This window comes from Chenopodium album, chromosome 16, assembly GCF_948465745.1.
Source record: "Chenopodium album chromosome 16, dcCheAlbu1.1, whole genome shotgun sequence".
Lineage (NCBI taxonomy): Eukaryota > Viridiplantae > Streptophyta > Magnoliopsida > Caryophyllales > Amaranthaceae > Chenopodium > Chenopodium album.
The window spans coordinates 134,153-149,706 of record NC_137849.1 but is presented as its reverse complement, the minus strand read 5'-3'; the positions used below and the strand labels follow the sequence as shown (position 1 = coordinate 149,706).

The following is a 15,554-nucleotide window of genomic DNA, read 5'->3' as shown; positions in this document are numbered from 1 at the left end:
TTGCTAAACCTATAAACAAACCATTTATTCGACAACTAAAGTCACAACACACTCATGCATAACATCTACAAATTGTAAAAAAGTTGATTGATATATAATTCTTTATAAACTATAATTCTCATTTTTAATATAGAGTTCGACACTAATTTTTACTCCATTCTTTCTATTATAACTGACACGTTAGACTTTTTTTCACTATCTATAATATCAACATTGATTGTAGTTTATTTATTTTACTTTTTTTTTTGATAAATGTAATAAATTCATATTTTATCATTTTAAGTTGTTAAATAGATATTGATGTAAGGTTTTATAATTAAAAAGAATATAATTTTTATTGATATTTAATTACATAAAAACTAAGTCAAACTATTGCATCGACATGTATGCAAAGTTTGATTGTGTTAGTTATTCATCAATGTGGGCAGCCACCATAGGGTTACCCAGTTAATGTTATATGGGTCACTCAATTAGTGATATAGGGCTTACTTTTTTTTTTTTTTTTTTTGAGGAAAATATAGGGCTTACTTATTAGTAAATGTTATAATGGTTACATTGTGAGTGTTGTAGGGGATACTTTATTTGTTAATTATTTAATAATTACTCAATAAGTATAATAAGGGGCTACTCTAATCTGTTAGTAAAATATGGGTTAACTTGTCGGTGTCATAAGCGTTACTATTTCTTTTTACAAGCGGCCACACGGTGTGCCAGTCTCATAGAAAATGCGCTGTATATTTTGTATATGTCGTCACGAGTGATAGGTAAGAGTAATATGCATTTTTTTTTTACTTCTCTTATATGTGTGTACATATAAATTTTTTTTTGACTATTATATACTTGTATGTGCAATAAAAATATCAAATGATTACATATAATAATAATAATAATAATAATTAAAAAAAAAGACAATTAATCAAACAATTAAGGGAAGCCTACGCATCCTTCTAAGGTCATATATAGCTAAAGGTTACAATTTTTGAAAAAAAAATAAATTATACTAAGCAGTGGCTTTTCAGATTTTTAGACGTGCAAATTTTTGGATGTGGAAGATGCAATATGTGTGTGGTGATAAGGATGATTCATCATTTGATAAAATTTAGTAGGTGATGAGACAAGATAATTTCATATTTTTTAATCTCCACGGGGGAAAGAAAAATATGAGAACTAATATTTACATACATAATAAAACTACAACAACTTTTTGGTGCAGCAGGCCACACCGTGTGGCAGGGGTTACCCGAGTTATTTTGTTAGAGGTCACTCGAGTTATTCAGTCAAGGGTTACTCGAGTTACTCAGTTAGGGGTTACTTGAGGGGTTCGGACAAGGGTTACTCGAGGGGTTCACTCAGTTCTACGGTTACTTGAGGGGTTACTCGGTCAGGGGTTACTCGAGGGGTTATTCGGTCATGAGTTATTCGAGTTACTCGGTCAGGGGTTACTCGAGTTACTAGGTCAGGATTATTTAAGGAGTTTGGTCAGGGGTTACATACTCGAGTAATTTGGTTAAGGGTTATTTAAGGATTTAGGGGTAACTTGAGGGGTTATTCAGTCAGGGGTTACTTGAGGGGTTCGGTCATAGATTACTCGAGGGGTTACTCGGTTAGGGGTTACTTGAGGAGTTACTTGGTCAGGGGTTACTTGAAGAGTTACTCGGTCAAGAGTAACTCGAGTAACCCCTGACCGAGTAACTTGAGTAACCCCGACAACTCGAGTAACCCTGATAACTCGAGTAACCCCTGACCGAGTAACTCGAGTAACCCCTGTCGCACGATACAGCAAGCCGCATACAAAAAATTGTGATAGCATATCAAATGTCTATAAAAAGATGTGACTATATTCATGCTATATGTGAATATAAAAATTCCTAATTTTAGAAGTTACATGTTAAATTTCAAGTGTTTTAGAGGCCATGGAGAAAAAAGATATGACATTATTTGTGATATACGAAATACAATATTAATACAATGATCATGTTGTTTTATAATAGAAATTATTTTTACAAGCATATATTGAGTTCACAAAGTTTCATATCTGGTTGGCTACACCGTGTGGCCGAAATTACTTGGTCAGGAGTTACTCGATCGGTCAGGGGTTACTTGGTCAAGGGTTATCCTATCGGTCAAGGGTCACTCAGTCAGTTTGGGGTTACTCGTGTTTTGACGTGTGTCAGCCGTGCTAGTCACACAGAAAAAGTGTTGTATATATTGAGCTAGTGGACAGAGTTTAATCATTTTTAAATTGAGGTGGCCAATGACTCAAGTAGAAATGAGAAGAAAAAAAAATGACTTAATGTAGGGATTGATTTTCAGTAGTTCATTGATTGAGTTGAATTATATTTAAAAACTTTACATTCAATTTAAGAATAAAAAAGTTTTCTTTAAATTAGATATCATTATTATAAGAGCTTAAAAATGCATGATTAAGACATCAATGTAACTAAATTCATTATTACTCATTAAATCGTTTTATCTTAAAATTTTGTGAAATGAGTATAAGTAATAAGATTTGTAAGCCGTGCATCGCACGGGTGTTATGCTAGTATTATAACAAGTTATCAAACACGTGTCAATCTATGATTGGTCTAAATAATTAAATTTAAAAAAACAAACAAATAATACCCAAACCCAGCCTTAATAAGTGGCAGACCCTACCACCTCCGGCAGGCGGCAGCGCCTGCCACTGCTGTTTTCCCTCCTCGAATACGGCAACCTCTACCCTTCCCTGAATCCGACAACCCCATCCTTTTCCCTTCCCGATTCTGACCATCCCCTCCTCTCCCTTCCTTAAATCCGGCCACACTATTTGTAGTGTTCTATTCATCAATTATCATGCAATGATACAAGTATGATATTGCTAGTGTCCTTGAGTTTGTTGACAACCAGAATAGTTGCCGGAATCTCTACCTCCTAATCATTTTTAGGACCAGAATAGTTGCCGGAATCTCCATTATTCTAGATCAGATTTCCAATTCAATTTGGTTGATTTTTACTCTACTCAATTATATTTAGTCGTATGATTTTTGGGCTTGCAATTTTCCCTAATTTTTAGTTTATCGGGTTATCTATCTTATTCAGATCATCAATAGAAAAAAAAATACCCAATTCAATTTGCAACCAGGTTATCATGTCATCAATTTCTGTGAATGTGATAGCTGATATCAATTCCTGTGAATGTGATAGCTGATGGGGTTATCATCGGTAGAGATAGGTTGTGTTGATCGTGGCATCGTGGGGGGCTGCCGGACTGGTCGGATCGACGAGTGAGGTTAGGGAAGGTGGACGTGGGCTTATCGTGGGTAGGGATGGGATATGTGGGTCGTCGCGATGATGGGGCTCGTTGGGCGCCGACGTGGTTTGGGTTAGCTGGTGGAGGGAACTAGGGAAGGGGATGGCTGACTGGGTGATTGGCAGGGCTGTCGTTTTTTTCCAGTATTTTTTCTTAACAAAAAATTTTGATTTAATTTTTTTTGTTGATTTTTTACCAATTACGTGATGCCATGTGTACAAATAATTCCAAGTCATAAATGTTAACCTGTTTAACTAGTTTCAAGTCATTAGGACTGTTTAATGAAATATAAAATAGGGATTATTAAAAAATAATAAAAAATTGGTATTAATACTCCCTCCGTTTTTTTTATATGTATCACTTTGACGGACATATTTGCTGAGACTCTATTTTGACAATTAATATCTTTAATTGTGTAGTAGTAAAAATTGTAACAAAATTATATGCATAAATAATATTTCAAGTCATTGTATATTAGTAAAAATTGTAACAAAATTATATGCATAAAGAACTTTCAAATATTTTATATCTCATAAATAATACACCAAATTTGCAACTAAAAGTTAATAGAGGTAGTATTATATAATAACATTTATTTATTTTTTAGAGGTGAAAAAATTAAGTCAATAGTGCAATTGTCAAAGTGATGCATTTAAAAAAAACGGAGGGAGTATTATACAACAATAAAACGACGACACATGTTGTAACACCCCAATAATTCTCTCTTTAAACCTGTAAGTACCCTGAACAAAAATTCCAAGAGAATTACTAACGTGCTACCGCCACGTGTTCAAATGTTAAGGCTATAACAGAATTTAGCAGCGGAAAAACTATTTCATTTATAAATAAGTTTCAAAAACCAACGATCAAAATCAAATTAAAAAAGTAAGAAATAACATAAACTGTGAATGGTAACCAACACTCCACTCAAAATCCCACCACCTTGATGCAAGTTCTGAATATATAAAAACCTGTGGTTAATCTACTCCCCAATATTACAAGTGTAAAAATAGGATCATTACAGGGTCATTGAAAGGCGAAGGCCATGACCAAAGAAAGACACACAAAAGCACGCAATCAGCAACGCTAAGTACATACAAGCTACGAAATATAATAAGAAATCCCTAGCATGCTACTAATATTCAATCATCGCACACAATTAAATTACAGACTCAACACACGACTCAACTGTCAAATTTACCAAGACTTCACTAGTTAATAATAGCTAAACCATTTTATTTTATTCATCGAATTAAACAATAGACAAGGTTGTCCCCCCATGCTCCATGTGGAACATCAATATAAGAAAACCCCATGCCTCCTTTCGAAAACATCAATAAACATCCAACGGCCACGGGCGCGACTCGTAGATCTCATCTAACTCATAATTTTTGAAAAGTATTTGAAACAAGAGACTCGTAGATCAGACGACCTCTAGAAAAGTGCACGGCTAATACCCCGTGTACCCCAACCTTGATTATCATTACTCTAGATGTGCACCAATCTGGAATTTTATTGCTCATCCATCTTGCTCTTTACGTGATTTATAGGTTTAGACTTGGTGATGACTCGTATGCAAACAATACAATCAATCCAATATCAATTCAATCAAGTAAAGCAAGTTTCCAATTCAATTCTTAATTTATTAGTGACAAGCAATATTTATTATTGATTCCTTTAACTACTTCGGTGTATAAACACCTAGAGTGCATAAAGCACCCCAAAACCTTTACCTCGTCTTATAAGATTTAAATTCTTCCTTTATTCATTCTATCTCAATAATCATGAACGAGTAATAAATAAAATCATTCTACCAAATCACATACCTTAGCCTCTAAGCGCATCTTGCAAAATTAATGCATAAATAATACTTGCAAAGTAGAATAGTACACAATATACGGAAATCACAATGTATAACCAAAAAATTAAGCACAGGCCAGTCTTCTCTATACATGATACTAAGTTCTCGATACATCCCTATACATGCTTCTAAAGGCAAGGTTTCGTAACTCGTACGTACCTTGAATAAACGAATTGGTATGCCACTTTACTAACTAGAAATTAGAACTGTCAATTCGGGTAAACAGGTTGGGTTTGGGTCGGGTCAATTCGGGTTAATGCCGTAACCTATTGTAACACCCTTAAAATTCCTTTCTTTTAAAATACCCGTTTTGCCCTGTTTAAAACTTTAAACAGAAACATCTAAGATATTACCGCCACTGTGAAAATGACTAAGGCAACTATCAAAGATACACAGCGGAAGACTCTCCTTTAAAATATTTTAAACCAAATCAACTTAAAAGTCAACTCGCGAAAATAAAGTCAAACCAAAGTAAAATAAAGTCAAACCTACAACTTGGAACCATTGTAGGCCCTTAACAAAACAATCCAATTTAAAACCTTTACCTTAGCCTCGCAATAGAAATATCATAAAATAAATAAAAGCAATAACACATCGATTACTTATGGAAACTAGCATGATTCGCTCTTCACTCATGCCCATCATGAATATGTTCATCACCTGAAAAGCTTCTCTCTACTTGTTTCCACTACTCTCCATTAAAAATGGGTCATCATAGGGCCAAGGTAAAGACAAGGCCAACAAACACGCAAACACACAATCAACAAAGCTGGGTACATAAGCGTATTTAAACACACTAATATGCATTTACCTATCAACACACAACTTACCTTGTTGGACCTGTTTTTCAAGCATACAACATTCAACAAAACTTTTCAACTAGGTAACTAAATAATTTATTTAGTTTTGATTATGCATTGAACAGGTTTTCCCCCTAACCTGCCCCAATAAAGGGGTACTAACACGGGAGCTAACCATGCTAGTATAAAAGAACCACTCGTAAGTGGCAGAATTCCTGCACATAATAATAAAAGGAATGTATAGCTATGGTCAAATATAAAGTCACATAACTCCCCCCATATGTTCATACTTAAGGTATATACGTTCCAAGAGTTTTGGTGTGTAATCTCTTTCACTTTAAATTCTTTACCATTTATTAAACTTGGTGATGACTCACAAATCATAACAACATCAAACATTATGACTATTCAAACAATTAAACACTTTAATTTAATTCTTGAATAATTAGTGACCACATAATATTTAATGTTGAACTCTTTTTAAATCTACCTCGGTGCCAAAGATACCTTAAACGCTTAACGCGCCAAAAATCCTATCCCTCGGTGTTAAAAACACCTTTAGTGCACTAAGACATCCATACAATTTATTCCTCGTGTACATAGATACTTACCTAGCTCCTTTCTCATGCTTAAAGCCTCAATAAAAATTATATAAACCATAATAAAATTCTCTTTTAATATTCCAAACTAAATTAATCATTTAGTTTAATTAAACATGCTTTCTATCATGCCATAAACAAAAGTGTGGTTCATATTCAACATTCCAAACTATTATTTTCCAATCATTAATCCATCACAAATAAATCATGCTTCATAATTCAATTACCAATATCAACCAAATCATAATTTCCATTCCAAATCTAGCATGATACTACTTGTAATCAATTAAACACATTTAGCATGCTACTACATCATAAAAATTATGCTAAGTACACGAATGTACCTTGAATACGATCTTAATATCGCCACGACTAATAGAAATCACTCACTTCGAAGTCTCCTACAATTTAAAATCATAGAAGAGTATTAAAATCTTCTCTACACAAATTTCCAGAAATATATACCATTATTAAACCCCTCATAATTTAATTAAAATAAGCTGAAATTATATTTAAAACATCATACTTTAATCCCGATTAATGGGTAATTAAAATTCCTTAAAGAAACTTGATTTTTAATGCACTACCAAAATTCCAGCATTATATTTTAATGAAAACTTGTTGTAATTAGGCTTTAAAACACTTAAATTAAAGGTTTAAACCATCCTATATCATAATCCTTTAATAATTAATAATTTATGAATCCAGGGTTTCAAAATTGGGGCTTTTTAATTAGAATTAAAATTAGAAAATTAAATTACATACTACTTGTAATCAAACACCATAATATTAATCACAAAACTCATATTTGATAATTAGATCTAGGATTAAATCAATTTTTAAAACAAAAGATTAATTTTTTTTTCGAATGAAGAAGGGTAGCCGGACAGCAGGCCGGCGCCACTGTCGGCTGCTGCCGGCTGGTGCTGCTGGTGGCCGGCGGTGGTGAAGGACGAAAAAGGGGAAGGGGAAAAAGAAAGAAAAAGAAAAGAAAAATGAAGGAGAAGAGAGAGAAAGTTTACCTTGGGTTTTCTCCACTCTGGGCAAAGTTTGATTTGCCCCAAGTGTTGAATATTTTACCCCTTTCTCTAGAAACCCTTCTTCCTAAACTTTCCCTTTTTAATCTTTTCTAATCCCTTTCCTATTAAAACTTTACTAAATAAAACTTTCTTAAATTAAACCCCAACTTAAATAAAATAATTAATTAAACAAACTTTCCTTTTATAAAATATTTCCAAACTTATTAAAATAAATAATTAAAATACTATAAATAAAACATTTCAAATTATTTAAATACTTCACAAAATACTTATTTTAAATAAAATACGTATTAAATACGGGGTATTACACCTATGCGGGTCGGTTCGGGTTGGGTCATGCTTGAGTCGGGTCACGTCGGGTCATACATCTTATCGGGTTTGGGTCGGGTTAATAACAGGTTGGGTTACATTTGGGTCAGGTGAACAATAGGTTGGGTTTCATTCGGGTTTTCACGGGTTAAAACGGGTTAGGGTAATTCTCGGGTTCGAGTCGAGTTCGGTTCAAGTCAATAATTTGCGGGTTAGAATCAGGTCGGGTCATTCTTGGGTTTGAGTCAGGTTCGGTTCAAGTCAAAAATTTGCGGGTTATAATTAGGTCGGGTCATTCTCGGGTTCAAGTCAGGTTCAGTTCAAGTCAATTATTTGCGGGTTATAATCAGGTTGGGTAATTTCCAAGTTGGGTCATATTCGGGTTCAAGTCGGGTCATTCTCGGGTTCAAGTCGGATTATGTTCAACTCAATAATTTGCGGGTTACAATCAGGTTGGATCATTTCCATGTCGGGTCATATTCGGGTTCAACTAACTATAAATTGATAATTATCATTTTTATCAAGCTAATTATTTCCTTTGACTATAATATATATGGAAACATACTAGGGAGCTATAGTCTATAATTTAGGAAGATAATTATCTCCTTTGACCATACAACAAATATATACTATATTTAACTCTTAAATTTGGGAATGATGCTCCTTTCTTTTGCTAGCCTGGACCGACTTGGTCTCCCTAGACAAAATGCTTTTATCAACAATAATAAGGTGGTCTAAATTGAATTTAAGGTGATTCGAAATCGAGTCAGGAACAATTTGGGTTGAATTTAGGTCGGGTCAATAACAAGTCGTGTTGATTCGAGTCGGGTTAGTAATAGATCGGGTTGAATTTTTGGGTCGGGTTAGTAATATGTCGGGTAAAATTCAGGTTGGGTCAATAACAAGTCGGGTTGAATTTGGGTCGGGTCAATAACAAGTCGGGTTGATTTCAGGTCGAGTTTGTAACAGGTCGAGTTAAATTCGGGTCGGGTTAGGAACGGGTCGGGTTGAATTCAGGTCGGGTTAGTAACAAGTCGGGTTAAATTCAGGTTTTGACTGGTTAAAACGGGTTTGGGTCAATTTCGGTTCAAGTTGGGTTCGGTTCAAGTCAATAATTTACGGGTTACATTCGAGTCGGGTCATCTCCATGTCGGTTCATGTTCGGGTTCGGGTCTCACATACTCGGGTCAACTCGGGTATAGGGTTGGTTTCAGGTCGGGTCAGGTCGAGTTTGGGTCACCATTTTTTCGGGTTCAGATGGGTCGGTTAATAATCGGGTTCGGGTTGGTATTTCGAGTCGGGTCAGCTTTTGACAGCTCTACTAGAAATCACCTTCTATAAAGTCCTCTTCTAAACCAAACAATAACATCTCAATCAATACCCAATCAATCAAATTTACAGCAATATTAACTTACTTTAAAACCTTCAAAATCCAAATCAAAGAACACTTTAAAACCTTCCTTTAATTAAAATCAAAAGCTTATAAATAGTTCTTTAAATTTTCTTCAAAATACCTTAAAATACACTTTTATACATGAAATTACAGCAAGTTTAAAGTTTAATAAAAATCTGAAAATTTATTTTATACATGAAACCTCAAAATTGTAGTAATCTTTGAAACTACTTACATTATATGTTAAGTTAGTAGGCTTTAAACCCAAAAATTCACCAATTCAATGTATTTAGAGGCTTCAAAAACAATAACCTAAAATCTGAAATTTTGATTAAGTAATAGAATGTATAAATACAACAATTTAAACTTGAAATATTTAATTGGAATTCAATTAGTTTCATAAGAACTTAATCAAACCTTTAAACTTCTTTAAACCCTAAAATATACACAATTAAAATCTGAAAATTCAATTATAATCAAGATAATTGAGTTTAAACATAATTTATACATAATGTAATTAGATAACTTAATCAACACGTTATGAACCCTAAAATCATGAAAAATCAAGGTTTAAGCCCTAATTTTCATATTTATAAAAATTTGAAATTTTTGTCATTTAATTAAACATAGCAAAATTTAGAAATTTATAATCTTTTATAACTTATATGCATAATCAAATCATAGTAATAACAAATGAAGAACAAAATTTAAATAAAGATTAAAACTTGAATTAAATAACAAAGAGAAAAGAAAGAAGAAGGAGGAAGAAGAGAGTGTGATGTACGGATGGTGTGCGGGTGGCGTAGTGGTGGTCGGAGACTGCAGGCGACGGCGGTGGTTGGGCATCTTTTTTTTTATTTTTTTTTTATTGTGTTGATCGTGAACAACAAAAGGGAGAAGGGGAAAGGCAGTAAGAGGGAAAAGGAGGAGAGGGGAATACGTGAGAGTAGGGGGAAAAAATAAGGGTTTGTGAGTTTTTACTAGTAAATTAAGTGGGCTTAGGTTTCCTAGTTCTAATAAAACTAGGATTGTTACTTGGGCTTAAAGTAAATGGGTTTTAGAAAAAGAATAGGCTTAGCAAATAATGGGTTGGACTTGCATAATCATTCATGATTAAAATATGGGTAGAGAAATAATTTAATAAAATACTTTTATTAACTTTATAAATATTAAATTTATTTGCTTATATCATAGTAAAATAAATTATGTAAATAAATAATCAAATCATTCACATAAATATGTTAAAATATAATTTTAAATTTCACAAAATTACGGGGGATTACAAACGAGCTTCAACCCGAGTAGTTTATTGATCGACTTGGTTCATTTACACCCCTATGTAGAACCAATAAAAACAACGTACTCTAATACAGAGTACAGTATCAAGAAAAAAAAAACCTTTCCATAAGCATTTTTAAACTGTCACAAGCTGTTTAACCGGTTTCAAGTCATTGGGACTGTTTAATGAAATATAAAATAGGGATTATTAAAAAATAATAAAAAATTGGAATTATTTTGGGCGAATAAAGCAAAATTGAAATTATTCCGGTCAATTTTTCCTATTTTTTAACCTTTCACACAAATTAATACTCCCTCTATTTTTTTTATATGCATCACTTTGACAAGCATATTTGTCGAGAGACTACTTTGACTATTAATATCTTTAATTGTGTATTAGTAAAAATTGTACAAAATTATATGCATAAATAATATTTCAAGTCATTGTGTATTAGTAAAAATTGTAACAAAATTATATGCATAAAGAACTTCCAAAAATATTTTATATCTCATAAATAATACCCCAAAGTTACAACTAAAAGTTAACGGAGCTAGGATTATATAATAATATTTATTTACTTTTTAGAAGTCAAAAAATTAAGTAAACTGTTGAATAGTGCAATTGTCAAAGTGATGCATTTAAAAAAAATAGAGGAAATATTCTACAACAATAAAACGACGACATGTGTCATGTAGAGCCAATAAAAACAACGTAGTCTAATACAAGTACGGTATCAAGGAAAAAAGAAAAAAAAAAAAAAAAAAAAAACCTTTCCAAAAGGATATTGGAGTTTTTCACGTGCACCCTTCCCTGTCTCTTTCCTCCATTGAAGCGGCTACTCTGAATTCTCCGTTGAAGCGGCGTGTGAGCTCTCTCCTCCATTGAAGCATAGGTAAGATGTTTTTGTTAATCATCGAATATCAGTTTCAAAATCTAGTGTTAATGGTTGATTTAATTGAATTTAGGGTTCTTCTAGGGTGGATTGATTATGGAACCATTGGTTACATTTAATTACTGGAATGCTGGAATTTGCTATTCAAATTTTTAAGCGAGAAGAATTTAAATTGATAATTGAGTCAGATTTGATTGCTAATGTGTTGCAAAACCCTTGAATGTTAGGATGGAACTTTGAAAATGGAATTTTTCGCCCTGGACTCAGGGCGGCCTCTCTTCCTGCCCTGGTTCAGGGACGGGCCTGCGTACTTACGGTACTCAGGTTCGTCTCTCTCTTGTTGCCTAGAACATCATTTTAGCTTTTGCGTCTGAATTATTTACTTGCTTTGAAACTAAAATTGTGCAAAACGTACTTGGTGATTAACCCGTGATCTGAATCCAAATTCTTTGGTGATTACTTCGCTGATTTATGTTATATCTGGGTGTTTGACTTTTAATGCTTATTGATTATCCACTAAGGTCTATCTAGCTGGTCATAGATTCTATACATCTGTACTGATATCTTTGGCTGAAACTCACCTAATTAAAGTAAAAATCATGGCATTGGTAAAACTTTCAAAGCCGGTGCAATGCTACCTCCAATAGTTACCTTAATTGTGACGCTGTTGGTTGAATGATGATCAGTCCTTGATAGAATCAAGGTGCATTTCTAACCAGCTCAATGCTGCATGTGGTATGAATTTAGACTAATTTACCTGAAGATTTTATTCCTCTCGATTATAGTGAGTTAAATAAGAGCTCAACCTCATTGTTTTTGATTTCTCTACTATGGAGTTTTTAAAAGAGAACTATAGCAAAGATCAGTGAAATACATGAATTGACCTTGTATTGGATCTGCAAAGATGCATCGGTTAGAGATGGATGTGTGAAAACAGCGTTAGAGATAAAATTCAAATTGATGGTATTTGAAGGAAGGTTAAAAATGCAAGTACAGTATTGAGGATAAGATAAGGTAGAACAAATAACTTTGGTTTTGAGCATGTGAAATGTCAACCAATAGAAGCATTGATATGAGAGAAGTTTGATTCTAGATGAAGCCAAGGGAGGGCAAAGATGACTTGAATGGGGAGGGAGGTGCAAAATGACATGAAGCAGTTGGGATCAGTAGTTAATATAGGAAGATAATATTTGTCAATGGCCAATCTTATTCATGCATTAGACCCCATCCTATTGGGATAGAGGATGTGTTGTTGTTGGTGAAAATTAGTGTAATGGATACAAACACCAGTTACATCAAGGCTCATGGAATGAGATCAACCAATTGCTTCCAGTGTGACTAAGAAACTCGATGGCTCTCTTTTCCCCAAATATTGTCAAATATGGTTTATGTAGGATACTTAAAGCGGAGGAAAGAGGTCAATTGTAAGGGAATTTAATGAGCTTAAGTGGTTGAAGTCCCTTTGTATGACAATCCTCCTTGCTCAAAATTGTGTCATTGATGTAGTGCTCTAAAGTAGGAAAAGAGAAGGTCATCGGAGATCTTGATTAAGTGGTTGTATCGATTAATGTTCCACATAATTTAGAGCTAAAGCAAACATCCATGGAATAATCATGAATGCCAAAATTTGTATGGATTTTCACTCATCTAGGAGATGAAGGTTGTACATGAGGCTTACCAATAATTTCATTGGAAAAGCCTTTTCTTTACGTCATATTGAATTATTGCATAGGAGGCTAAAAGTATATTTCCAGAAGTCATTGTCCCAAGGGTGATAACTGATAAGAATAGGATTTATTACATAGAATGCCGAGATAGTGGGAGTTGCAGTTACTTTTGCTCTCTCCCTGCTGAATCTTGTTCAGCTCTTCTTGAATGTATAAACTTAGTATGCTTCAACTAGTTCAACTAACAATCAAATCTTCTTATTCATGACATTTCAAGTTATACTTTATTGTAGAAAGGTATCATTGAAAGCCTATGAGGATCGATTTGCCTTTTGAAATCCTTGTACACTTTACATCATGAAACTTCATAAACATAAGATCGGTTGAATACATATAAACAATTTCTTAGTTGACAATATTTTCAAACTTGACCTTGAAATGATTGGTAAATGATAATCATATAGGATATTTTTGAATGTCATTTAATGATCCAAAATCCTACCTTGGATGTTGGTAAATGCAGAATCAGTGTAGCAATTCCATATCATCCAACCATAATTAACCCATGAGTAGACTGTATGAGGTGTTGGTTGTTGGGTAATGTGGTTTAAGTTGATGTAAAAATGAGGTTTCTGTGTTATATGATTCCTTTATATATTTGTTTTTCCATCTAGCTGTGAACATTAAATAGACGTGCCCATAATTTGTACGGTTTTTTTCCCCTGTTACAGGTTAGCTATTGCTACCCTGCTTGCTGTTTTGGTGGGAACTTTGCGAGTTTGCTTAGAGGAATCAGTGAGTACCTTACTATTGATGATTTTCTTGGCTTCCTTTCAAGGGTTTTGCTTAGTCTTCACTAGCTCTCTATATTTCATGTCACTTCACTAGGGAAGAAGCATCTATATTCTGGTACTGTTACTAAACTCTTGATATTTTTTTTTATTTTTTGAAGACTAGAAGAACCTTTGTTTGAATATCTAAGCTGATTTTATCATCAGGTGTTTAAGATGGCATTTTATTCAGAGGAACAAACTACTGAGGATTATCTCTTTAAGATAGTATTAGTGGGTGATTCTGCTGTTGGGAAGTCTAATTTGCTTGCAAGATTTGCTAGAGATGAGTTTTACCCAAATTCAAAGTCTACTATAGGCGTAGAGTTTCAAACGCAGAAGATGGAGATAAATGGAAAGGAAATAAAAGCTCAAATTTGGGACACTGCTGGTCAGGAGCGGTTCAGAGCTGTTACATCAGCATATTACAGAGGTGCAGTTGGGGCTCTTTTGGTGTATGATATCAGTAGACGCCAAACATTCAATAACATTAGCAGATGGCTCAATGAACTTCACAGTAAGCATATATATGGATTTACCTGATTATTGGTTGTGTTTGGTAATTATATCATAAAGCACCAATCCATGACGTCAATGTCTACTTCTGTTCAATTATATTATCTCAATTCTCAATATGTTTGAAGGTAGATAGCATCTGTACTTAGAAGCATTTAATTGTGAGTTGATTATATGTTTTTGCTAATTGTGACATTTTCTTTAAAACTACATTGCTAAGATTGTCATCTTACAGCTCTGGCTTTCCTCCCCCTTCCCCCTCCTCTCTTTTCACGCTGTCTCTCTCTCTCTCTCTCTCTCACTCATGCCACTTCCTCTGTACAATAATATGTGAAGAAAGGAAATTGAAAATGACGGTAGTACTGTAAAAGTTTTAAACTGAAGCTTATCCATAAAGATCTGTCTAATCAATTTGAGATGTTGATTAAAACCAAAAAGTGCCCTTTTTGGGTATCAACAGGTTATGTGATGAGTGCTAAGACTGTATTAGGTTCCCTTCCAATTAAATATTCTCTCGTTGAATTGATATATTATGATATTTGTTTTGCAGCGCATTCCGATATGAATGTGGTTACAATACTCGTAGGGAACAAATCAGATCTCAAGGATGCAAGAGAGGTGTCAACTGCTGAAGGGAAGGCTTTGGCAGAGGCACAAGGCCTGTTCTTCATTGAGACTTCTGCCTTAGATTCGTCCAATGTGGCTGCTGCTTTCCAGACCGTTGTTATAGAGATCTATAACATCTTAAGCCGTAAAGTTATGCAATCCCACGAGTTAAAGAAGAATGATTTATCGTCCTTGAGTAATGGCCGGACAGTCGTTCTGCAAGGAGACGAAAATACCACCGTGGAACAACCAAAAAAGGCTGGATGTTGCAGTTCTTAACTCGGAAATGTGGTGCCTATGCTGTTGTCCTGATGCTTCTGGAAACTAAATCATTTGTGGTTATTTCATTCATTTATTACTGGATGCTATCATGAAAGTATGGAAGACTAAAATTGTAAATTTTATTCATTGAAGATTAATAAAATTTCTAGTCTTTGTGGTGTAGGTTGCTGTATATTCATCTGTATTTTGCG

At 33.9% G+C, this 15,554-nt stretch overlaps 1 protein-coding gene across 4 annotated transcripts; it reads left to right on the top strand.

The window, feature by feature from the left end:
• The first annotated feature begins 11,321 nt into the window (after positions 1-11,321).
• On the top strand, positions 11,322-15,525 carry LOC145584555 (ras-related protein RABA5a-like). Of its 4 annotated transcripts, XM_081641372.1 has the most exons (6): positions 11,334-11,462; positions 11,690-11,786; positions 13,861-13,924; positions 14,018-14,038; positions 14,128-14,476; positions 15,026-15,525. In XM_081641372.1, the coding sequence occupies exons 5-6, from the start codon at positions 14,137-14,139 to the stop codon at positions 15,358-15,360; spliced, it is 675 nt and encodes a 224-aa protein (XP_081497498.1). In that variant the 5' UTR covers positions 11,334-11,462; positions 11,690-11,786; positions 13,861-13,924; positions 14,018-14,038; positions 14,128-14,136; the 3' UTR covers positions 15,361-15,525. The 4 variants fall into 4 exon arrangements, with proteins under 4 accessions (XP_081497496.1, XP_081497499.1, XP_081497498.1 ...); XM_081641370.1 differs by lacking the exon at positions 11,690-11,786 and having other exon boundaries at positions 11,322-11,462; XM_081641369.1 differs by having other exon boundaries at positions 11,335-11,462; positions 13,861-14,038.
• The last annotated feature ends 29 nt before the right edge of the window (positions 15,526-15,554 follow it).